The sequence below is a fragment of the Macrobrachium rosenbergii genome, chromosome 30 (assembly GCF_040412425.1).
Source record: "Macrobrachium rosenbergii isolate ZJJX-2024 chromosome 30, ASM4041242v1, whole genome shotgun sequence".
NCBI classification, from domain to species: domain Eukaryota; kingdom Metazoa; phylum Arthropoda; class Malacostraca; order Decapoda; family Palaemonidae; genus Macrobrachium; species Macrobrachium rosenbergii.
Window position 1 is genome coordinate 13,384,805 of NC_089770.1, and position 25,749 is coordinate 13,410,553.

At 39.2% G+C, this 25,749-nt stretch overlaps 1 protein-coding gene across 5 annotated transcripts in view; it reads right to left on the reverse strand.

The window, feature by feature from the left end:
• Positions 1-25,749, reverse strand: part of Bap170 (Brahma associated protein 170kD) — an 86,505-nt gene that overhangs the window by 9,579 nt on the left and 51,177 nt on the right. The window contains exons 4-14 of one of the 5 annotated variants that reach the window (XM_067131808.1): positions 12,052-12,218; positions 8,342-8,560; positions 7,697-8,142; positions 6,878-7,065; positions 6,489-6,744; positions 6,010-6,213; positions 5,488-5,745; positions 5,122-5,291; positions 3,824-4,190; positions 3,557-3,694; positions 101-211 (exon numbers count right to left, since the gene is read on the reverse strand). In XM_067131808.1, coding sequence (XP_066987909.1) covers positions 101-211; positions 3,557-3,694; positions 3,824-4,190; positions 5,122-5,291; positions 5,488-5,745; positions 6,010-6,213; positions 6,489-6,744; positions 6,878-7,065; positions 7,697-8,142; positions 8,342-8,560; positions 12,052-12,218 — 2,524 coding nt within the window. Of the gene's footprint in view, positions 1-100; positions 212-3,130; positions 3,695-3,823; positions 4,191-5,121; positions 5,292-5,487; positions 5,746-6,009; positions 6,214-6,488; positions 6,745-6,877; positions 7,066-7,696; positions 8,143-8,341; positions 8,561-12,051; positions 12,219-25,749 lie in introns of all 5 variants that reach the window. The other 4 variants (XM_067131806.1, XM_067131809.1, XM_067131807.1 and 1 more) reach the window with 4 other exon arrangements.

The window sequence follows — 25,749 nt, forward strand, 5'->3', positions numbered from 1 at the left end:
AAGCCATAGCAAGGTACAGCAATGATGCCTTTTATAAGTTACAAGTGGTTAACATTATCATGACTTCTTTTCCTTGATAACATTTGAGGCAAGTGCCTACCTCATTACAAATTCCATTAAAGGGTGTTTTTCTAAGCTGTGAGTCATTGCTGCTATCTTGACTACTATCTGTCGGCTGTTGCTGCAACTGTTTTTGAAGGTTTCTCGACACCTGTAATGTTAAGAGTGACTAAGAAAATCTCTTGCAAATTATCAAAACCAAGTTGAAAATTGTGAATTTTATCAGCAGAGCTGATTAATTTGTACTTAATAAAAAATGAGGTTCTATATCAGAATGCAAATAATACTTTCAACTCTACTGTTGCCCATTGTGAATACAACCTGAACAATGACAACCAAAAATTTTCAAGTTTCCAATCACAAAACTAAAAATGTATAATGCTGTGTCCTGGTCAAAGCCAGTGAATAAAAACTGTACTTATGGAAAAGTGCCATGGAGATATAAAAATTGGTTACTCTGTGGAAACATTCATTGACAGTTGCCATCAGCATGCCTTTATTTTGTTGAAACAATTTTTTTTGTCAAACAAGTGAACTGAAAATTTCTGAGATTATTGGCTCTTGGCAGATGCAAGGATCAGAATTTTACCATGATAAACCAAACTTTTGCATTCCCATATACTGACACTGGAATTTAACTAAGTATATTGTAATTAAATGCAAAACTTTTATCAACACCACATTATTTTAAACCATTCCCTACAGGTAAATATTCAAACAGTTGCAGCTACTAAAAACTTTTACACAAAGTTACACAAAGAAAGCATTTGCAAAAGAAAAATTTCAGAGTATAACTACCAAGTTTTTCATTATTATTAATCCTTTATACCACATCACATTGGCAGTTTTTAGGTACAAACTGTATTTTTTGTATATAAAAAAGTGCCATATTTAAAATTTTTCATGAAGTGCACTCCTTGGAAAGGAAAATTAGAAACTTTTCAAATTAAGACTTCTGGCAAAGGAGTGTGCGCTAACTTGCTCAAAAGAAGTAAGTAGTATGAAATGAAAGAATTACAAGCAAAAAAAGTTAACGCAACTTTTATTTCCTCAAATTCATCAGAGATGTTATCCCAACTTCTAACCACATACCATAAAGACTTTGGAGACAGATTAGCACTAGTGTTGCTTGGGTCAAGAGTACTAAACAGTATACTACAGTTAGAATACCACTCAAAATATAAAACTATTACATTTCAAAATTTTGCAGCCCTTCAGGTGGGGGGGGAGATACCTTGCATTTCATGCCTTAGACATTACACTGTCTAGCACAATTTTTACCAAATACCCGGTTCATGACAAAGAATTTAATATGGTGGCAAAAATTGACAGACTATACTTAGCTGCTTAGCAGCTTTTATTTGGTACTCAAGACAAGTTATAGTTACATACTGTAAAGGTCAACAAACTTCTCTGATAAACCATTTTTAACTTTGTAACAAAGTTCATAAAAATGTTTACCAATATCATTCATTTTTCTCAAAATCGTTTCAGACCAAGTTTAGTAGGTACCCATTAATTTGTTACTGATAAAACAGCAAATACACAACTTTCAATACATGAAATACTGTGCATACAGAAATGCCTAAGTCTACAGCGCCACACAGAGTATGGTCAGGCAGAGGGGCCGACTTCCTGTGTTAAGTTCAAGACCCTTAAAATGTGATACTCTAAGCTTCTACAATTGCACAAATGACTTAATGCCTTCCTCATTTGAAGCGTGTATCCATATTCATTGAATGAACACTTGCTGCAATTATCTCAACAGTATCATAAAAAATAATTAGTGTGCTGAAAAAATAGAAACAATACCAATTTCATATTCCTCTCACACAAAGAATGCTTCTGGATGCCTTTTCTAGAACAGAAAAAACCATTGCATATTAGAGGTTATGTTACTTGTGCTGCACATTATGTATGACTCCCACAAACTACTGCCTTTGACCCGAGTTATGTTCAAATTGAACTACAAAACAGAAATGACTGTCTCTTACAAAACACCACAGCTGGAGTGCACATTGAAAATCAATAAGGGTCTTTTCCAATATTAACTTTCTAAAGAAATTAATTCTTCTCAGACTCAGTTGCCAAAAGCTTTAGACCAATACCTGGGACTGTCTGTCTACAGTGCCTTCCTATGGTATAGATTTTAATTAGGATAACATCACCACTATTCATGGAAAAATACAGATGTTGCTCCAATGAATACCAAAAACTATTACATCTTACTGACAGAGTTGAAGAGTATCATTACTTCAGGGATGCTAACACAATGAAAGGAAGATTAATTTAAAGAAAGGAGTATTTATAATACAAAATTCCTTAAAACAATACCAACATATATCAAGCAACTTTCCCTAAAATAACTTTCAATACACAAGCCTTCTTCCCATTACTTTCTCTTGCAATAAAAATGCTTATGAATGTTAATGATTTTAGGAAGTAACATTCACCAAGAAGTCCAGATGGAAAGGCAGAAAGACAAATTCAACAGAAACATAGCTGCAACTTTTGAATGCATGCCCCAAAGCTATGTACATGAGAAAGAATCAATGCTTTCCATTAAAAAGTCCATCATAATAACAAGCCAAAAAATTCAACAAACTCTCAAAACATTTAGGTTACAAAGTAAGTCAAATTTAACTGTAGTTAGTTTTTAGCATTACCAAAAACCAGTCTGTTAGTTCTCAAAGTGGTTAAAGACACAAAGTCAGAAGTAAAGAATTAGTAAGCCTCACTTGGAAACAAAGTCTCCATTAATTAGTAATCCCAGACTGTTACAGAAGCATTTAAAATCAAATTTCATGCAGCACACATTGTTGTTCCCCCAGATCACCACAGCAGCCACCACAACCATTCTGAAATTTCCAGAACGGCAAAACAGGGAGGAACATCAAGATCATAGACAAGAGATCCCCAGCACCAGGCACCCAAAAGCTGTTTTGTACAGCAAAAGGGGAAGGAAAGAATGCCAGGGTAGTATGACAGCAGAAGTAGCATGGTTGCTTCCCATCATCATCATTACCACACCTGTGGCCCTTCTAGCTGTGAAGTGACTACACTGGGTTACCTGTACTGGTGGGTTGGTCAGCTGGTGCCTTGGTCCCTGCACAACCCCTTTAACTCCAAACACACCTGGGGTTGTTCCTCCTCCTCCCCCTACCACTCCAGTCACTACCTGCAAACCACTGTTTGACCCCACACTGGATGGACTATGTATGGGTCCCTGTGGGCCTGGGGGGCCCTGAGACAAAGCCTGCACATAGGATACTGTTGCAGTTGGTGGTCTGGGTTGCTGTAACTGTTGTTGCTGTTGCTGCTGTTGTGACTGTGGCTGTGGCTGTGGCTGTAGCTGCGGCTGCGGCTGCGGCTGCTGCTGCTGAGGTGTTGGTGGTGGAGGTGGTTGTGGTGCAGAGGGGACAAGTACAGAACGTGAGTGGGGTGAGGGGTGGAGTGAGTCCATGCTGCCTGCCTGATTTACTCCCACAGGAGTTACCTTATTAGCCAATAAACTCTTGATAAGAGCAGAATTATCTGCCCTGCCAGATCCTTGCGCTTGCTGAGGTGACGGAGGGGTTTGGGACTGCTGTGCACTGCTATACCCACCCTGAGACATGGTACCACTCACCATGGCCTTCAATGCAAATAAGTCCCTTATTAGTCAATACCATATGATTCTTTCAAATTCATTGGGAAAAAAAGGTAAAGGTCAATGTTTTTAAGTACAAGTAAAAATATTACACATGATTCAGATATCTGTTACCTGTGGTTGTCTAGCTGGTGGTGGTGGGGACGGTCTAAGAGGGGCAGAGAGTTGTGCCTTTAGAATAGGAGAAGACGGAGAAGCATTCGATTCAGGTTGTGCCTGTGCAGTAACTATTTGTGGGGTACCCACAATGGGGGAATTAATTCGAATGTCTGACACCTGTGTGTTGATAGTATTGACAGTATTTAAAACAGGTGTAGGTGTAAACACAGGAACTGCAGCACCCCCGACTTTCACAGGCTTCTTCTCTGGCATTGGTGGGACGACGATTCCATCACGTCGTCTTATACCGTTGTAGTGCCATTTCTCTGAGCCATCCTCGACTGGTCGACGGCTGGGACCAACTCCTGTTCCAAACACTTTCCTGTGGAATGGGTAACAATGACATTTTGGTAAATTAATTTTTTCAAAATGTTTCTTAGTAATGACCAACTCGCTTTGACTGATCTACCAACAGAGGATAGTTTTTACAGTGAGGCAACTAAAGGAAAAGTAATTTGCAAATTAGAAAATGTTATGCCGAATATTTGTAGATCTTGAGAAGGAATTTGCAGAATACCAGAATACCAATTGTGCTATAAGATGTTACAATATCACACCACACAATCTAGCATTGACAGTGGTATATCTACTGAGAGAATCTGAGCTAAATTCTTAAGTAACAACAGCTAAATTCTGAAGGAAGGACCCCCATAGGGAGTATTATCCATAGTATACCTTGTGTGGCACACTGCAGAAGGTACTTTTAAGCTCTTTGCAGTGTTCAAACTCCAGCTGCAATGCTTTCTACCTTTATATTTCATCCATTCCCTTTAGTATTTCCCATTTAGCTGTCCAACCTCTATAACTTGGTCCTATCAAGCTAATCTGATGCCACAAGAAGAGGTCCTTATATTAGAGAAATGATAATTATGACTGCAGTTACTGGAAAATTTCTTTAAGGTATCTGAAGACAAGGTTTGCCTTTTCAACAATATGTCAAACTGCTCCTGAATTATTGATAAAAATGGTGTACATAATACAATAAAACCAAACACAATTAAGAACAACTTTTCCAATACTGCAATAAGGAAATTACACTGCAGTCCTTGCCCCTCCTTTATATGCACAAATCTAACTCAACATACAACCATTACAATTAATACAGCAGTTTAAATCTATTCAAATTTTTTTGCTTCAATTAATGCAAAACTGATCCTTTCAATTAATAGAAAATTTATTTTCTTAAAAAGAGACAACACCTTCCCTAACATTGTCTAAAAAGTGTTACCAAATAAATAAGAACACAAGCTTACCTCACACAATTTGATAAGAGCACAGGATTGAGCCCTTGCTTACGGCCCATGGCATGCATCGAGGCTGCAAAGTGTCTGTAAACAATAGCCTGCTCAATTGCATTGCCAGCATTTGCTTCATAGTTTTTCCTTACCCAATCAATAACAAACTCTTCCACTTCAGGGGGAACCTGAAAAAATATAATGAACTTTATGTGACTTGTTGAAAGTGAAGGTTAGGTTCATCAATTGCAAATAGTACATACTCCTAAATCCCTCAAAACAACTAAGATCTCAACTTCCTTCCCCTAATGGTCTACAATGTTCATTCCTCCCTTTAACTTACTGACACTATATTACCAACATTAGCTTTCAATCTCTACTTACTATTCTGCTGGCAATTTTTTTGGCATCTCCTGGGGTGGCAGTACCTCCTGGGGTAGTTTTGCTGACTGTCTTGTTAACTATGGGTGTAGTGGCGATGGTGGCCGATGTTACAGGGGTGGTGACTGCTGTGGACGTTGCTGATGCTAAGTGAGTTGCAGTTGCCGAAGTTGTTGTGGTAGATGTAGAAGTGGAAGTTGCTGATGCTGCTGTTGTATTGGGCTCTGGCTCACTCACAACACCAGTCACAGTCTCAACAACCTTTAACAAAAATTAAGTTAAAAAATAACTGCAAATATGAAAAAGACACCAAGATGAAGTAAAAATTTACCATTATACTGATCCCTTACAAACACAACATACTCCTTGTTCAATAATTTTCCATAATATTTTAAGAAAACTCTATAATCTGCAAAACAACAAACTAATGCGACAATAAGGATACTGAATAAAAAAACTGAGGCATAATACAAAGGTGATCGACAATAACAAAGACCTTTAATGGTACAGTACTTTAACATTTACCTTCATGCCAATACAAGCCTCAGGACCATAACTCTGCGCCTCAACCGTCAGCAAAGAAATAAGTGTATGTATAGATCCCTTGGCTCGAACTATGGCATTACAAGCAGGAGTACCCAATGATGACAAGGAGTACAGACACTCCAATGTGTAAATCAGCAACATTATGTCATGGATTGTTAGGTATCGACATATTTGACTATAAACCTGAAATGAGAAAATTGGACCTCTCATTACATTATACACTTTAAAATTAAATGAACTTAATTAAAAAAAAAAAAGGAACATGGTTGGTTTCAAACTTTACCAATATGAAACTGGCAAGACCAAACAGAATACAAATATTAAAAACTCAAGTACTAATTATTTATCAGTGATTATATTTAGATTTAGAACAATTCACAGATCAATTCCCCTGCAAAGCCTTAAGCATAAAGTATAATCCACTTAGAAGAATCACATTTGGAAAATAAAGTACTTACAGATGGTTCTATGTAATTATTCAATATCTCCTCATTTGGATCATTCATAGCCAACTTGTTAAGAACTTCAAGAGATCGTAAGATGAATGCCCTATCTGGTGATGCAACACCTTTGCAAACATTTTCCAGCAATGAAGCAGAGCAGGAATCTATTCTTGGATCACGGAGTGTTACCTCAGGTACAATGTTTCCCAATGTATCTAAAGCATTCACCGCTAAACCACCCCACTGTGAGCACATACACAAGACTAAAAATCTGAAACAATAAAGAGACCTTTTATTTAGTACCGAACTCAAGAAATGACCATCACTTTAATGATCCAACAATACTACTATACCTTCAACACTTAAAAAGTCTACATTACCTTCACAATACTTGAAATTCTAACCTTAAGCAAGTATGTGACTTTGCAAGGCACGCCACATTTTGTTCTTCAAAGGATAAATTTCGGATGATATGGAGGATTTGACTTATACGTGAACCTTCAGCATCCTGCACCCCATGGTCACGGCCCAGGTGAAAAATTTCCCCGTCTTCCTTCAATAACTTCAAGTCACTCCCTTCACATTCTAACACCTGTAAAAAATATGTTTGTGTAACAAAGGGGATAATTAAAAAAGAAAAAGGAGGAGGGGTTACTGCATTCCAAGATGAGGCTACATTACAAACACTTTGGGGGTATAGTAGGTTACTTTACCTAAATGACAGTTGCAAGAACAATTTTTGTCAACAGGCAAGAATACTTGTCAAATGGTACACAAAAAATTTACGACACTTATTTACCAGCAGAACATTTCAAAGCTAACTGTATCTAACAAAAATATAATTAAATTTGCAGACCACCTGTCGGGATACCTATCCTGATTCTACCTGATATTTATCCCAAACATGCAAAATTCAAGAGTGTAGCCATCCTTGACACTATTTGTATGTGGCAGAGCAAACACATATCAACACCATGAACCTCTCTGTTATATTAAACAGGATTTTCTAATTATTACAAACTTTACAAGAACCGCCCCATCTAATTTCTTTCATTTCTTGACGACACTGTTTTGGGAAAAATCCAATAAATTCCTCCACAGCCTTCCTTGTAAAGCAAAACACATTTCTACAGAGTTTTGTATAGTGAAGCATTTCAAATATCACACTTCCTTCACAACATCCAATGCCTTCAGTTGTCAAGGAATAAAAGATAAAATATTACCTTCTCTAGCCTTCTGAGTATGGTTTCCTTCTTGAGAGCTTGTGCTGTTGCATCTAATGCAAGTCTTCCACATTCAGCGTTTTCTAAATTGTCATAACTTCCACTGTCTACTCTTTTTGCCAGGGATATACTTGCCTCATTGGCCACACAAGTAGAATTTGAAATCTTTTCCAAAGTATCACAACACAGAAAGTTCTCGTTATCAAAATTTGCCAGACTTTCACTGCTTAAATTTAATGTATTACTAGTTTCTATAGCACCACTAGTGTTATGTTCTGAACTGCAGTCTTTACTCGCCTCAATAGGCCTGTTTGTTGGTTTATCAAACGTTTCAGGGATTAGCAAGTCTAAGACACTTCTGTCTTTCACAGAGTCTATCCAAAACTGCACTAAACTCCTGCCTCTAGTCTCCTTATAATTGGTTAAAAAATACTTTTGAGTTTCCCCTGAAAAAGAAAAAAAATAATAAATTCAAGGAATAAATTCTACAGGTTCTTGGGGAAAAAGTTACATTAATTCATAACCAAAAATCAAGTATAGCCCACCACAATCACATGAAAATCTTAATAGCAGTATAAACAAACTTTCACCTGATTACATGAACATATTGCCAATTATATAAACTAGACCCTACAAAATACTCACAATCTTTATACACTCCTGTGTGCCCAAGCATGTGTTCCACCAATCGTGGACACTGACTTAGCTGCAACACATGACGACCTTCGTTGCTTAGGATGGTACATACATTGAATGCAAAATCATGTTCATTTGGTAGGGGTGAGATCAATGACAATGCCAACTTGTCATATGAAGAAGCCTTGTACAAGTCTGCTGACAGGCCGGCACCATATCTGAGTGTGTCTGCAATTAAAACAAGGGGTCAACTTCAAGTAAAATAAAATTCCAAACATCCAAACAGTGCTTATTTCGTCATTTTCAAATGCAAGCCACATTCACCTCTTCATAAGCATCTACAATCGTCTTACTTTCCGATAAACTTCCAATTGTCAAGTTGCACCAATCTTTATGGCAACAAGTGAAATTAAAAGAAAAACTACAAAAGAGGACATTACTTGTATAACATGGAAAAACTTGTGAAAAATTTGAAAACACCTTAAACATTACATTACCACCATACATAAGACACCTATTCTACAAAAAATGCACCTTTCTAAAAAGCCTTTTATCAGAATTGTGACTGAAAGACAATATATTATTAAACTTTTAACCAGCTAACCGAAGAAAACGTACTGTCAAAACTGCAACAAATTTTAACTATATTTACTTGTCACATATCAAAATTCCTAGATTCCCACTACATTTTTTTGTCATAAATGACAATTCCTGCTTCTTCTAGGGTTTTAGTCTTAACAACCTTGTCTAAAATGACTGACTAACCAAAATTACCAACTTCTTCACCATTAGCAACACTTAAGATAGATAAACATCAATTCATTACTTCTCAAACAACATTTCTGTGGAAATTTTAGCAAATACCTCTTAAGACTAGGATGAACCTTTAATCCATTTTTCATTGGGAAATTTAATTCCTGTTTTTACATACAACTATAACATCCTAACCACTGGCGAAAGGTCATTAACTCTTCATGGATAATAATAATAATAATAATAATAATAATAATAATAATAATAATAATAATAATAATGAGCATGTAAATATGTCATCATTGTGCAGAAATAACCTAACAAACTATTCTATTTCTATAAAATGAGAATTAGCAGCAAGGTGCTGGGCCATAGCTCTACAGGATGAACAAAAAATTTAAAAAGTAACCAGAATACTGTATCTGAGAAAACTAGACAAACATTTCACCATTAAAAAGATTCTGGCTCAAAGTATGTATATATAAGCAAGCAAACAGGTTTTTGTTAGGGAACTATGGGGCAAAAATGTATCCACATCATAAAGGCTAGCCTCAAAAGATAAAAATAACATACGGATATGGAGGGCATTCCATAGGGGGATTTCTTTGCAATGGCTCCCAATAATCCACTGAATGATTACTGTAGGTAGTATATATTCATATCCAATTATATCCATCAAATTAAAAAATAATTCTTTAAAAATTTACTGCCCTCCTGATAATCAATACATACTTTTAATTTGAGAGAGAGAGAGAGAGTGTGTGTGTGTGTGTGTGTGTGTGAGTGTGTGTGAGTGTGAGTGTGTGTGTGTGTGTGTGTGTGTGTGTGAGAGAGAGAGAGAGAGAGAGAGAGAGAGAGAGAGAGAGAGAGAGAGAGAGAGAGAGGCGAGCCAGCCCCTGAAAAGAAAATGTTATACTCTCCCAATCCACTAAAACAATTTCCCATACAAGAGGTCGAGAGCCTAATGCCACTCTTTCAGCCTCCACTGAGAAATCAATAGAAGAGCACATGGACCCCCTCTAGTTAACCTTGACGCAGGAGGCTATGCTCAATAATGCAAAATGAAACTCTCTTTCTCTCTTATTCTCACTCCCACCCTCTTTTCTTTGACTCTTTTCTGTCGCTGGCTGATCAATAACAGAAGTGAGGTTTGATAGCTGCTCAATTGCATTCGATACCTGTGTGAATGTGCAGCTTACCAAAGCTTTGTTACACCACCTTCCAAACGAACCATTCTTGTTCAGCAATCTTGCGTCTCTCACAAGATTATAAGCTGTATCGAAGAAACTGACTGAATGTACTCTGCTGTTATGCCATGTAGCCTACAACAGCTTTGATGTCATTTCTCTGTGTTGTTGACTGAAGTAAGAACACATGGAATAACCACCAAATTCGCATAACACAGGCTTACTCATAAAGTTAAGAGCCAATTTTAATGTTTAAAAATGCATTTAAGTGTGATACGGTCACTCAGGCAGTAGTCATATAAATTAATAAGCATCTCAAGATCAAAATAATTATTTTCAATGACACTGTGCATGACTCACTTGGGCAGTAATTATCTGTATAAAACTATCTGAAGACAGACAGACAGATGCCCAACATACACACTTAAAAACCCTATCTTTATAATAGAGGCTACCTGCATGAATAGTACACATAAGGTATAACTTTTTTAGTTTCCCTGGAATATTTAAACAAATAAACTTGTTTTTGTCCCATACTATGTGTCACAATTTCTTGAACTTACAGAGAGTATTAGAAAAGGTTCTTGGTTACGAACTCATAAAACTGGTAAAAACAGAATACTGTAACACCTGTTAATACAGTTCACTTGAGAGAGAGAGAGAGAGAGAGAGAGAGAGAGAGAGAGAGAGAGAGAGAGAGATACTACATGATATGCCCCAACTTCCCAGGCTTCGCATCATCAACTCCTAAAGTGAAAAATCTCTTACCACTGAAGCCGAATTCCTTATCTGGCATCTAACGGAGAGAGAGAGAGAGAGAGAGAGAGAGAGAGAGAGAGCAATCGATGAAGTGAAACCACATTAAAGGTGGCTGGGGATGAATGCTTGGAAGGGGGAGAAGGCAGTTCCAGACCAGAGACAGCGGGAGGAAAAAAATGATTGGAGAATGCACTCAGAGGACTGGAGAGCCCTAGAAGAGGTTTATGGCAATGTAAACAAGCAGTTTGAGGAGACAGTCCGGGGATTGGATATTGCAGGCAATATGGTTCAGGGGCAGGTATTCAAGAGGTTTTGAGGGAATGTTGGCAGAGTTTATGTGACTATATAAACAGTAGTCTGGGGGAAATTAAAGGATTTGAGGGAAGTGTATTTACAAATTATGGGAACAAACTTATTCTTAACTAGGTTTATGCAGGAATGTCAATGAGATTGGGGAATGCATTTTGAGGATTTCCCATGGTTTACTGCTGACATGAGCTGTTGTAGGTGACAACCTGCGAACCCACACATGATTGTCAGAACTTTATGGAAGAGGTTGCCATTGTTTACATGCACTTTTGTTGCCAAATACAGGAGTTAGAATTGAAGAGGGCAAAAAATTCTGGGAAACCAACGATAGCATAACCAAATTTACAGCCACCAAGCTGACAGAGGTATGCAGACATGTCGACAGGGTTTGAGAAACGCAACAAGAGTCTTCTCCTCAATCACTTAATGTGGGCATTTACATTATTAGGGAAGGCAGTGTGGTCTGTAAATGCACTTTGGTCATTCCCTACTGTCTACTACAGACATAATACTATCTGAGAATGCACAATCGGGTTACACTTCCTATTATCATGGGCGTAAGTTGTCAGGGATTGCTCAGAGTTTGGCTATGTTCAAGAGTGTTCTCCATAGCGTACTGTGGACATTTAGGATTCTCTAGGTGTAAATGATTTGAAAAAGTGCATGCAAGATCCTTTGGGCATTGTGTACACATTACTTCCCATTTCTTACCGTGGACATTATGTTGCTGGTGATTGTAGGAGAGGGGAACGTTGTTGAGGGAACGTATGGTCCTTTTGGTCCTCATGGAACGGGAATCCTCTCCCTCGTCCATCTCGGTGCCTCGGTCTTCGCCATCCTCCCCAAGGAAGTTGACGCGCTCGTAGGCATCTAAGTACCTGTTTACAATAGAGAGGTGGTGGTTAGTAACTGATGTTAATCCGTACGTACACTGACGGCCAATGTTTCATGACACTGGAAACTAATGAATCGTTTAACGCAATTGTATTTGCATATATATCCTTAGCCTCCTATCCAGTGTGGCTTTGAATCCCATAAAAAAATCCTTCATTCATTTCCTGTAGGACTTCGTGCTTACGACTTCGTGCTTACAAGAGAAATAAAAAAAAAACTGATTAGTTCACTATATAAATAAGTCATGGTGTGTTGGTGACGTTTGTGTACAGGATGGTGACAATATAGCAACAATAGTTTAACACATCTCCGACAATTCAAAAATTGCTACAACTGCAACAATAATAAAGGCAAGTTTTCTGGAACCCTTAACTGACTGACACTCTCTCTCTCTCTCTCTCTCTCTCTCTCTCTCTCTCTCTCTCTCTCTCTCTCTCTCTCTCTCTCTCTCTCCTACACCTCTTCCTCTCGACAACTTCCTCCTCTCCCAGAATAACCCCACCGAGCCTCCCTATCAGCAAACTCTTTCCTACTCCCCAAACATCTCCAACAGGATGACAGTGGCGAAAAAAAATCAGGAAAATAGCTTCGAAAATTCGCGAGAGGGAGAATTTCCTCTTATGCAGTCATTATATCCAGTATATGAGTATGTGCTTCGCTTATATGGGAAATACATATTTGAGGACTAGGGAAAAAAACATTAAGCAACCCTATCCAGTCTGGGAGAATCACTTATGACAGTTCATCATAAAATGCAATAATACTATACGAAATCAATGTTAGAATTCAATCTTTGCCAACTATGAAAGTGAGCACAAACTCAGATTTATCTGTTATTACAAGTGGTGTGCCCAGTTTTTCTTCTACACCTCAAAAGATGACATTCTCTTAAAAATGTCACCCGCTCAAAGCTTGAATTCTTTACTTCACCTTATAACACACGTTACTTTCGGCAGGTCTGTATAAACGCTAACGAATTCCCGCCAACTTTTCCCTCTCATACATCCTCCGATAGGAAAAATACCATCTACTGTATTTGAAGAGATTTCTCCGCGTCCCGTCTTCCATTTTTATCGCTCCCTTACGAAAAAAAAAACTGGTCCTCTATGCATAAGCACGCACGCACAAACGAATAGGGTATGCAAACCCCAAGTGATCTTTCGGTTGTGCATGCGTTGCATAATACGGTCGGGGACGCAAGGACGCCCCTCCTCCAGCATATACACCTCTCTTTCTCTTCCAGGGACCTATTGCGTAAGAAGGAAGGAAGGCAGGAAGGACCAGAAGAAAACTCGCCCGTGAATCTCACTCTCTCATCCCTTTCCTAACAGCTAACAACATAGAGTATTGATCAACCAAGCCAAGCGGCGGTGTGATGACGAAGTGTGCGTTGGCTGGGTGGTTGCTGGCAGTGAGTAGCCCCGAGACCCCACCAAACACACTCACACCGACACACGCACGCATAAACAAACCCCCGCACACTCATGTGCCATGTAAGTGTGCACATAATCACGCACATGAACCTCACAGCCCACATAACTCAAAAGCCAGCCAGACTGCGACACAACGGTGAGGAGGGAGGGAGGGTTTGTGTACAAGGACAGGCACGGACACCACACAAAAGAAAGCATTTCCACCGTTCCTTATTTCCACATATTGAGCGGAGAACCCAAACTATTCCAGAATGAATGTTATGATCGAGGGAAGTAACGTTTTGCCAAGGCACGCAGCTGCCTGACCGTTCGCTAACATTAAACTCCGCGAATATTTTTACCTGCCCTTCCCTGCTTCGTCCCCCCATCTCCCTCCCCCTCTCCCCTACTCCTTCCCCTAAGCCATCATCCCAGTGTGAACGCCAACAGTCCACCCGAGCTGCCAAGCAGGTACGGAATACTTAAGTGGCCGTTCTCGTCTCGTGGAACACGGCGTTCGTTGGCTACTCAAAATAAAATAAACAATACTGAAGAATTTACTATCCCCCAATACCACTACATTGTATGTAAAATTCTTTATTTCACCAAAAACCAAACGACCTGAGCAGAATGTGGCGAACAAAATGGCGGGAGGAGAAACAAATGGGAAGAAGCCCTTGTCTTTCTTCAATCTTTCATCCTCATCAATATCCTCTAATCTTCTGTCATCCTCGCTGTGAACGTGGACGAATTTTGAGAAGGGGGAAAAAGGGAAATAGGTTTTATGTTAAATAAAAGCAAGACGGCTGTGTAGATAAAGTCGAGCTTGTTTCCGTGCAACACGCTGCGCAATGATTAGGTTAACACCTGAGTAATAAACGCAAGGCTTTCTTCACTCACTCACTCTTCCCCGTCGCTTATTCAAGTGCCAGCAGCCACGTCTAAAAGGCCTACGACCTTCCTCAACTATCAATTCCTTCGCCGGGAGAAACCCGCCCGGAACATAGCTCTTTCTGCTTGGGTACAGGGCCGAATCCAACCGTACTCTATATTTTTTTCTTTTTTTTCTGCCAGGGTACACTATCCAGCCATGCGTTTTAATTTAAGCAGTTCTGAAAAGCATTAAAAATTCTTAGTTTGGCTAGCACTTTTTTCCATTAAGGGCAGTTCCTGAAGATGCAACCCCTCAGATTTGATTGGCAAAAGGCAACAGTCAGCATGTAAGTTCTGCTGTTACTCCAGTTAAAAGAAATGCACACTGTCATTACCAACCAATTGAACATACATATTACAAGAGCATATTGATGTAGAAACCAAAATGTATTATTCACTACAAGATATACAACATTCGTTGCACACTAATCAATGGATAGATAAACATAACACGAACCAAAAATGTATGTATATATACATACATACAGTACTATATATATATATATATATATATATATATATATATATATATATATATATATATATATATATGTGTGTGTGTGTGTGTGTGTGTGTGTGTGTGTGTGTGTGTGTATGTGTGTGTGTGTGTGTGTGTGTGTGTGTGTGTGTGTTTGTAGATCTCTTTTCTTGCTCTAGTCTTTGTGTATTTTTTTCACTTGGCTTTGTTCGGAGGGAATCTCTCCTTTCATTCGGTTATGTTTTGAGAAAATAGCAGATTATCCCTGGGAAGTATGTTTTTTAGTCTAATTTCTTTTGTCATTCTAGTTTTGTGTATAGTTACCCTTTTTTAGAGAAAGAAGCTTCAGATTAACTTTGGCCACGTGTTTATATTTGTAAATTTTCTACAATAATTAGCAGAGCATAGTTATTGTTAAGGCTTACTTTTGCGAATTTTCAAGTAGAAAATTATATTTCGTATCCATCCATATTATTCATATGTTCAAAGTAACCTATGTACTGTATATTTTTACGTATACTTAGGAAATTTACAAACCGAAAACGTGATTTAGCAGTTAATATATATATATATATATATATATATATATATATATATATATATATATATATATATGAAATTGCATACACATAAATATGATAGAGATATATATATACATATATATATATATATAAATATGATATAGATATATATATATACATACATATACATATATATATATATATATATATATATATTATATATATAATTACGTTTCTGTATAACCTTTCGTATAACGTTACTGTATTTCAATGATCGTTTATGATCTAGCGATTTCTTAAATTTTCTTTGTTTTTATTGTCAGACCTGATGACGGAGACAGTTACTCCGAAACCGGTAGTCATAACCAAAGTTTTATGTACAAGGTACTGGTTTTAACCTTTCTATCAAGACCGCTTTCCACGGGAAAATCAATAACCTCGCATAACTGTTCATTTGTATATGTGACAAAAACACTTGGGCAATTACAATGGCACAACATTAATAAGTACATCAGGAAACGTCTATGGATTAGGACAGGAATATGCGGTGCAGATCAACTGTTATATATAAAAATTATGACATCAAAAAAGAAATTATATAAAACGCTTATGATAGCACTGACAAAAGCAATGTGGAAGGTGTTGAGGATGTGTGGCATAGAATATAGAGTATATTGCTGAAGACAAGTTTTCAAGATGGAAGTGAAGCTTACCAGGAGTGCCTAGTTGGGTGTAAGTAAGTATAGCTTAGTTTTACCAGACCACTAAATAGTGTCTCTAAGATAAGGCTGTGTTGTCCCCGTGTTTGTCCAATCTTTATGGATGATGTGATACAAAGGGTCAGCGAAAAGGAACCCAACTGAGTCATGCCTCCAGGGTGGAATGGTTAATATTCGCAAATGACAGTACAGATTGGGGAATAGTGTCTGCATTTGTTCAAGTGATGGGGCATTTCATGTTAGTGTAAATGGTGGAAGAACGGAAACGGCTGGCTCGTACTAGTGGTCACAGAATATAAGAATCAAATAAGGTATGAAAATAGCTGCGAAGATACTTTAGTTGTATAAGGAGACCACGGTGGGAGAATTGCATCAACTTAACTTCATGGAGGAGAAATGTGGACGTTTTATGAAAATGCAAAAAAATCGAAACTGTTGACATGAAGAGTTGAAAGTGTGAGAAATGTGAAGATACATAGGAGTAATAAAAGGTTTCCATGGGTGAAAGGATGGAAGAATGAATCAGTGCAACTTTTGTTAGTAGTAATTTATAACGTGGGATTTTTCGGAGAGATTAAATCCTAGAAAGGGTTGACAGATGGCGCTGTGTAAGTGGGGGGGGGGAATCCAAGATTCAGCATTTGGATGATGAATGCAGCAGTGACCGTCGAGTTGTTTTTACCTCTGGAGCCATCCCCTCTATTACACACGCGCGCTTTATTTAATTATCCAATATGCTTTGATCTGGGGGGGGGGGAGAAATTGCAGACTAGCAATATTTACCCGTAAGTAAATCTACGGGAGGGGGAATTTTGTAAAGACACTTTCTCAAGTACATCGGACAAAGGTCTACTACTTCTAAACATGGAGAGTACACCTCCGCGGCAATCAGGAGCAAAAATGCTGGATGACCTAAATACTAGTCTAATTACAGGAAACCTGAATGGCAATATTTCCATGCAGTTGCAACATTTCAGGTAAAGCTCTAATTACTTTTTCAGCCTGATAGGGCGAGTAATGATACTAATTCGAATCAATAATCAGGTGGGGATGTGAAGCTCTTTTCCAGGCTGTAGGCAGTGGTACAATAAAGTGAAGATACCAAATCAGCCAGGCACTTGCCATTACGCAGACTGTACAATATCTGTCGAACTGGACAGATTTTGTTATCCAAGGTGGACCTTTGGCACTTCAAAAGCCATGTTTTTGGCATATTTTTACGGACTAAATCGTACTATCCATTAAAAGTCATATATTACTTTAAAAAGTCCTTTAATGGGCTTTGACAGTGTACACTGAAACCTATTTCTTGTATCAAATAAAAATCAAAAGATTACAACCTACTGGGCGAAGGTTCTATGACGATCTGCAATGACTTACGAAACAGTAAAAATCTTAAATTCCCAATTCCCAAGTAAGCGTTCCAATCTTCTTTCCTGAATTTAGCTTACGTATTGCTTAATTCACAAAGCAACTGTTTACATGAATACCTGACACTTTCGTCATCAAATACAACACACATAATGATGCTCCAAACGCACTGACAGTTTTGGAGTAAGAGTCCAAGTGCTGACTACAGCATGGACAGTTACTAACTGATGAGCGAGTCACTCGACGTTTCAAACATGTTGACAACTTTAACAGAGGGGGGGTCAAGGTGTAATAATAATCCCCTTACATCCCTCAATCTGCCTTCTGCACGACTTCCCATCGTTGCTTTCAATAACTGCCATCAGCCGTATCTAAGTCCACACTAACGAGAACTAGACGGGATAAACCCTCATGTCCTCGGTGGGGGTGAAACCGACCTTCAGGTAATTTCCTACCTGACACAGGTCTTCGCCTACGCCCTTCTTGCTTATGCAAGCACTTTGACGGAAACGTTCTTCAAAACCTGTTGTCATACAATCACCAGAAGGCTCCACACGTCTAAACCTCTACTATCATCTACTCTTAACTCTCAAATAAATGACCCCACCTTAATTTTCGATTTTTTAAAAGCTAATCAAAACATGACTTTCCTAGGGTCGGCCGTTCCAGTAAAGCTTTCTTATAGTTTTCAAAATCAACAAATATATACACAGTCATATTCAAGAACTAACCCCAAGAACTAACCCCATATTACTTAACACAAATAATTCCACTCTTTTACGCTCTTATAACTTGAGTTAACGGCAATGATATCGAAGTAATTCTATCAAGCTCTATCCTTATAAATAGGTCTCCGCTACAAGTGCGATGGAAACAGCTAGGTACAGTTAATCTGGGTAAGTACTGTTGTAATGTAACACTTATATATGTCCGAAGAAGTCCGCTCAAACTCCGAGGGAAGAATGGAAAAGTGAAGTCCATAAAAAACAAGTAAAAAATGCGCCTTAGTTTCTTCGACGCAATCGGGTTTTCTATACAGCGTATAATACTGTATGAAACTTTCAGCCACGGCCCGGTGGTGGCCATTGTTGTTGCAGACGCACGATCATGGCTAACTTTAACCTTAAATAAAAAATACTTCTTAGGCTAAAGTTTTTAAGATCTGAGGGCGGACAGAAAAATGGCCATCTCAACAGCTTTCTTTTACAGAAAACTAAAAAGTCAACAGTCTCTCCCAGCAGACTGAGGCGAGTTCAATTAAAACCGCTTTGGTCTTGCGTCTCTCAGATGTAGAAGTTAGAGCCAAATTGAGGCAATAAAAAAAAAATAAGAGTTAGGAGGATAAATCTGAATTTCTAAGGGTTTCAGAGATTAGGCTGAAGTTCTAATTAAGTTGTGCCTTTTGTTGGGGGATCTAAAATGTAAGAGAGCTAAATTAATTTTTCCAGGAGTCTTATATTATGCATTCATTTGAAATCGCCATGGTACAAAAATACTTTTTAGCCGAAACATGCCAGGCCTAAATGCACTCGAATAATGATATAAAAAAAATATTTTAAGGTGAAGTCAAGCATCAAGCCGAAAACCTAGTGCCTACTGGAAAATGGAAACAAAAATTAGCATACAATAAACACTGTGACCTACAGTATATGCAATAAAAAGAATTGGGAAGGTTATCAAAAGTACTAAAAAGCTTCACAAAAAACTGAAGGCTACTTTTAACAATTTTCGGAAAAGAATTACTTGGAGAAACTCGATTTTTATTCATGTTTTCCGTTTTGATGACATACATTAGCTGCTAGGTTAAGCTGGTCTTGCAGCAGCATGCAAGCACCTGAAAATGCGTGTACAGCACTGAAGATTCGTTATGACATTAACATCTGAGGGACAGGATACAATGAATCTGGGCGTCCACTGGCATTGCACGAGGGGACCACAGCGAGAGCATCTTCCTTTGCAACCTTGCAATCCGAGAACTTAAATCTTGGGATACCGGAAGCCCGCCGTTGCAAGCTATACTTATGTAGCTCCAGCTGGGCATATCCACAGCCTGGCAGTGGGTGGGGTGGGGTGTGGTGGTGAAGGGGAAATGAATGAACGTCCCCCTGCCCCACACACAGGTAACCGGATGGGAGAAATGAATCGGAGAGGGGGAGGTAGGTAGTGAGAGGATGAGGGGGGGTAGGGAGATTCTAGTAGTGTGGTGGGGACGTGGGAAGATTTTGTGACGGGTAAGTGGAAGGGAGGGGAGGGGGTGTTGAATGGGATCCCATGCACAATACGCACATACGAACGAACACACACACACACACACTCCCCCGAGTCAGTGTCCTCTCTCTCTCTCTCTCTCCGTATGTGTGTCTCCCCTCTCTGCCTCCGTTCAGTTCACTCCTGGAGAGGGCGAGAGACAGTGTGCGAGAAGGGAGCCAGTGGAAGAGAGAAAGCATGTGTATGTGAGAGAGGGAGTGCGAGAGAGCTTCCCAGTAACAGCAGCGGCACGTGGCACAGCCCACGAAGTCAACAAACACCCGGCCTATTGGAAGACCTCCTCAGACACTCTACTTCTCCTGCAGCGCAGAACTCCACTCCACCCCACACGCAATGCATGCAATCATCCCCGACTCATAAAGAGGAGGCGGAGGCCCTTCACGGAACATGATGCTCTAAACGCACTGACGGTCTTGGAGTAAGTGTCCGAGTGTTGACTACAGCCTGGACAGTTACTAACTGATGAGCGAGCCACTCGACGGATGCTTAACAGAGGAGGTGAAGGTGTAATAATCCCTTACACCCCTCAGTCTGCCTTCTACAAGACTTCCCATCGTTGCTTTCAATAACTGCAATCAGCAGTGTTTAAGTCCACACTAAGGAGAACTAGACGGGGTAAACCCTCATGTCCTCGGTAGGGGTGGAAACCGACCTTCAGGTAAATTCCTACCTGACACAGGTCTTCGCCTACGCCCTTTCTTGCTTATACAAGGGCTTTGACGGAAACGTTCTTCAAAACCTGTTGTCATATAATCACCACAAGGACCCACACGTCTAAGCCTCTACTATCATCTACTCGTTTAACTCTCAACGTCTGGTGCGCTTTCTGCCAAATTTCTATCCTTTCTGTGACCTTTACAATTATTTCTTTAGCATTCGTACTGGACTTCACCTGGATTCTTCCCTATCTACTTACGATTTACTTAGTAACTTGGTCTCTCTCTGTCCTTTAGCATGGCCAAACCACCGCAGTCTTTTGAGATCCTTCTGTTTTCACAATCTGAATAAGCAGTCTCCAAGCAACTTGAACACAAAGCTGACAGACAATTAACAGGATGCTATCAGCACACAAGTAGTCCCTGATACACAAATAACAGATCCTGACACTCGACAACACACTGGCCTTGCTAATAACTGGAAAACATCCTGAGAGATCGTAAAAACTGAAAACACTCGGCTTTAAACAATCTGAAAAACACTCGCTGGAAGTTCATCAGAAAACCACAGCAGAAAATGACAAAAAAAATATTTCCTTTCTCAAGGAAAAAAAAAAACTATTTCCTTTCTCAAGGAAAAAAAAACTCTTGCATACAAAAGAAGACCCTCCTTAAATTAACTGGAAAAATAATGTTCGCTGAAAATATAACCGAATGGAAAATGAATATCCCTCGTAAAATAATTTGGGAAAACAATTACATTCCATCATAAAATAAATAAACTCCTGACAATAACTGAAAAACAATGACACTCCATAACAAGACGACTGGAAAAAACTATGAATCCATAATAAGATACCCTGAAAAAGGATAAAACTCCTAAATACCTTAAAAGATCAATGGAAAAATAATGGTATCTCCAAAAAAAGCTAGCAAAAACTATGGCATCCCTAGTATGATAATGAGAAAGCCAATGGCACTCCCTAGTAACATAACTGGAGACCAATGGCACTCCCTAGTAACATAAATGGAAAAACAATGGCACTCCCTACTAACATAAATGGAAATAAATGGCACTCCCTAGTAACATAAATGGAAAAACAATGGTACTCCATACTAACAACTGGAAATGAACTGCACTCCCTAGCAACATAAATGGAAAAACAATGCACTCCATACAAAAATATAACCGGAAATAAACGGCACTCCCTAGTAACATAAATGGAAAAACAATGACACTCCCTAATAACTGGAAATAAATGGCACTCCCTAGTAACATAACTAGAAAAAATGGCACACTCCAGTAATATTACTGGAAAAACAATGGCACTTCCTAGTAACATAACTGGAAAACGAAGGCACTCCCGAGTAAATTAACTCAAAAAACGGCACACACTAGTAAAATAACTGTTAAAACGGTGGGACTCGCTAGTAAATTTAATTGGAAATACAATGACACTCCCTAGTAACATAACTAGAAAAACATTGTAAGTCCCTTGGTACTCCCTGGTAACATAACTAGAAAAACAATGGCAGACACTAGTAAAATATTTGGAAAACAATGGCACTCCCTAGTAACATAACTGGAAAAACTAATGGCACACTTTAGTAAAATAACTAGAAAAACAATGGCACTCTCTAATAACATAAGTGGAAGACCAGTGTCATACTGGTAAAACAACTGGTGAAATAATGGGACATACTAGTAAAATATCTGGGAATACAGTGGCACTCCCAATTAACGTAAGGCAAACGTCATACTGGTAAAATAACTGGAAAATAATGGCACCCTCTGGCAGTAAAATACCGGGAAATACAGTGGCACTCACAAGTAACGCAAATGGAAAACCAATGCTGTACTAGTAAAATGACTGGTGACACAATAACATTCCTCAGTAAGATAACTGGAAAACTAATAGCCATTCCGAGTAGGACCAGCTTTTAACTGGAAAAATATGGCAGTAATAACTGAAGAGAATATGGTACTCGCTAATAACTGAAACATTAACACCTACTAACAAAATAACCTGGCACCATAGGTAAACAGGACCAACTTCGATTTGGATTAATTGATTTATAGATTTCAGGCATACATGCCAAGCACTGGGGCAACTATGGCCATTCAGCGCTTAAAATCAAACATTATTTTAGCTAAAATTCATTAAAACTATAAATTAAGATAAAAAAATGTGCCAAAAACATATATAGTCTTTAATACGAATTAAATATGTAAAATCTGATAAAAAAAGTCAAATTCTGTAATAAAAGTTAATTTTCTTTAAAGACAAACTTTAGGTTGCTGCTATCACAATTACTATCAAGTACCTTACTCATGGACCTGCCATTCAGTGAGGTAGAACTCTGATTCGGAGAAATTCACCAACTGTTACATCATTAAGATTGATCTGCCTGGTTATATATATATAAAAAAATACGAATATCAACAGTAGCCATTTTGGACGAGAACAAAATCAATCGCTGCTATCATGGCCTCATCTGGATATCATTTCTGTCCTCAAAATGTTATTTTACGCTTAACGCAAGCAGAGTTCCAGACACCAAAAGTTTACAAACTAAACACTTTTCCACATAACTTGAGGCGTTTTAATACAGCTTAAGACGCAAGCTAGCTAACTCTCATAACTTATCCAAGACCAGGTTAAAGGCAATCAGTATGCCAAATATCACTGAAATCCAACTATCATCGCTGTAGTTACTGGGTAAACATAATTATGAGAAAGGCAGATAGGAAACCATTCCACAGACCACTTTACAGCAGAGAGAGAGAGGCATCACTGCTCAGTGACGATAAAAAGGAAATATCTCAAGACAAACTCTGAACTGCGACTTTTTTTTTTTTTTGGAGACCATTTAGTACAGGTTCTGTATAAGACATCCCAAGCATAACATCTAACCCAAGGAGAGCGGGAGAAGTCATGCAGTCAAATATATTTCATATGTTGGTTACATCAGGAAACGTATACGACATACAACTGCCCTAACGTTCATACTGTTCAACATGTATCAGTGATTAATTGGTAATTAAGCTAAAGATTATTACAGTAAGACAGGCTGTACATGTGGCGTAAAACTATTCACTTGATGTGTCCACTTTTGACACACATTTTCAATAAGATACATGGGTGCAACCTGCAAAACGAATAAGAATAAAAAGAGATAATTTTACTAACAATCTTCTAATATAGCAGAGCAGTAAGCAATATGTCCGAAACTTTATTACTCAAAATAGCAAGACAAACAAGGAATATATAGTTCTGAAATCAGAGATCTACATATTAAAGGATCGAATGTTTTAATGGAATTTTTCAATGTTATGTCTGCTAATAACAATTTAATATGCGAAATATTTTAGCAACGTTAAAATTTTTTAAAGACGAAACGGCCCAGTTTCCTCCAGCCCCAAAACCCCACCCACGAGAGTAAAAACTAATAATGAGAGGTACAACATTGATAATGATGTCCCACCAGCTTCCTCGCCCAGGGACAACATACGAATATGTAACGGGATGTTAAGCAAGTGAGGAAAGAACGTTCCGTACCGAAGGGCACCACCCTACGTCGAAGCTCCCTCTACGCTATTCCACGTGAGGAGTGCATGCATGCGCGTTTGTCAGCTGAGACCCGCAGGGCACTACGGTAACAGCAGCATGTCCGGTCGACGTGAGGGCCTCCACCCTACTACTGCCTGGTTCAGTTCTTCTCACTCCTCGTCTTGAACCGAAGGGGACACATGGGGCCTGCCTCTCTCTCTCTCTCTCTCTCTCTCTCTCTCTCTCTCTCTCTCTCTCTCTCTCTCTCTCTAACACACACAACTGCTCATACCGCGTGAGTCACAGTATAATGCTGAGAGAGGGGAAAGGGGGGGGGTGAAGAACTGGAGTAGGCAGATTGAGGGATGAATGAAGGAGGGAAAGCGGAGGGGGGGGTTACATGTGATTCAGGTGGCACACAAGTGGGTGGGTGCAGAACTAGAGATCAGAGGGGAGGAAGGGAGCAAAATAGCCGAGAAGAGGGAGGGAGGGAGGAAGGGATGAGATAGGCACTACTACAACTAAGAGATGTCTACGTTCCCAACGACGTCCACTAACGTTCCTGGCTCTTCCTCCAACAATCTCCCCCACCCCACCCCACCACCCCTCAAATTTTTCTCCTCCCAGTCGTCCCGCCCCAAAAACGTCGTCGTCACGTGACTGAACTGGCTGTCGACGGAACTACCCGAAGGAATGTCTCAAGGGCTCCTCGTTGTGAGCGGCTGAACGCAACTGACGGGAGAAAGGAAGGACCAATGGGAATGGTTCTCTAGAGGACAAACCGCTCTAGACGTTACCAGCGACCGGCGCAGGGGGAAAACGTTCAGCCTGAAGGAAAAGAAAAATGTTTCCTTAGCACCGAACGTTTTTCGATCTTCAGTGCAAAGGTTCTCTCTCTTCTCCGAAAATACCGATGATATACGAACCAGAATAAACAGGAGGGCATCAACGGGATTCTCTCTCTCTCTCTCTCTCTCTCTCTCTCTCTCTCTCTCTCTCTCTCTCTCTCTCTCTCTCTCTCTCTCTCTCTCTCTCTCTCAGGGTTTATTGCCCGCCCCCCACCAAGCCCCGTCCTCAATACAGTGCAACGATGACACCTGGGCATACTAACATACAACAAAGATTCCTCAAACCATTTCCCCTGCGTAAAGCCCGTAAATATGAAAAGACGAACGCCTTTTGCAATGATGACGATAAATCCTCTGGCACTGGAAGCTCTGACTAGGTCGTCTATTTAAACGGAAACAGCTGCAGCAAACAGCTATGATGCATTTATGTATAAACACTGTGCACCAAAACCCACAATAAAGTACATCGGGTGTAAGAGACGATTCGAGAAAATAATTGTCATAATTCAATACCTCTAGATATAACAATTATTAACCTACTTGGCGTTCTGAGTCTCTCTCTCTCTCTCTCTCTCTCTCTCTCTCTCTCTCTCTCTCTCTCTCTCTCTCTCTCTCTCTTAAAGCACGCAGAAGGGTGGAAAACTCCTAGGAAGAGTATAAGGCCAAAGTTTACATTTACGTAATCAAAGCGTATCTATTGGATACTCGTAAGTTTGGCGTGAGTCCACGAGATAAGATTACGAAGTACACTAGATTGG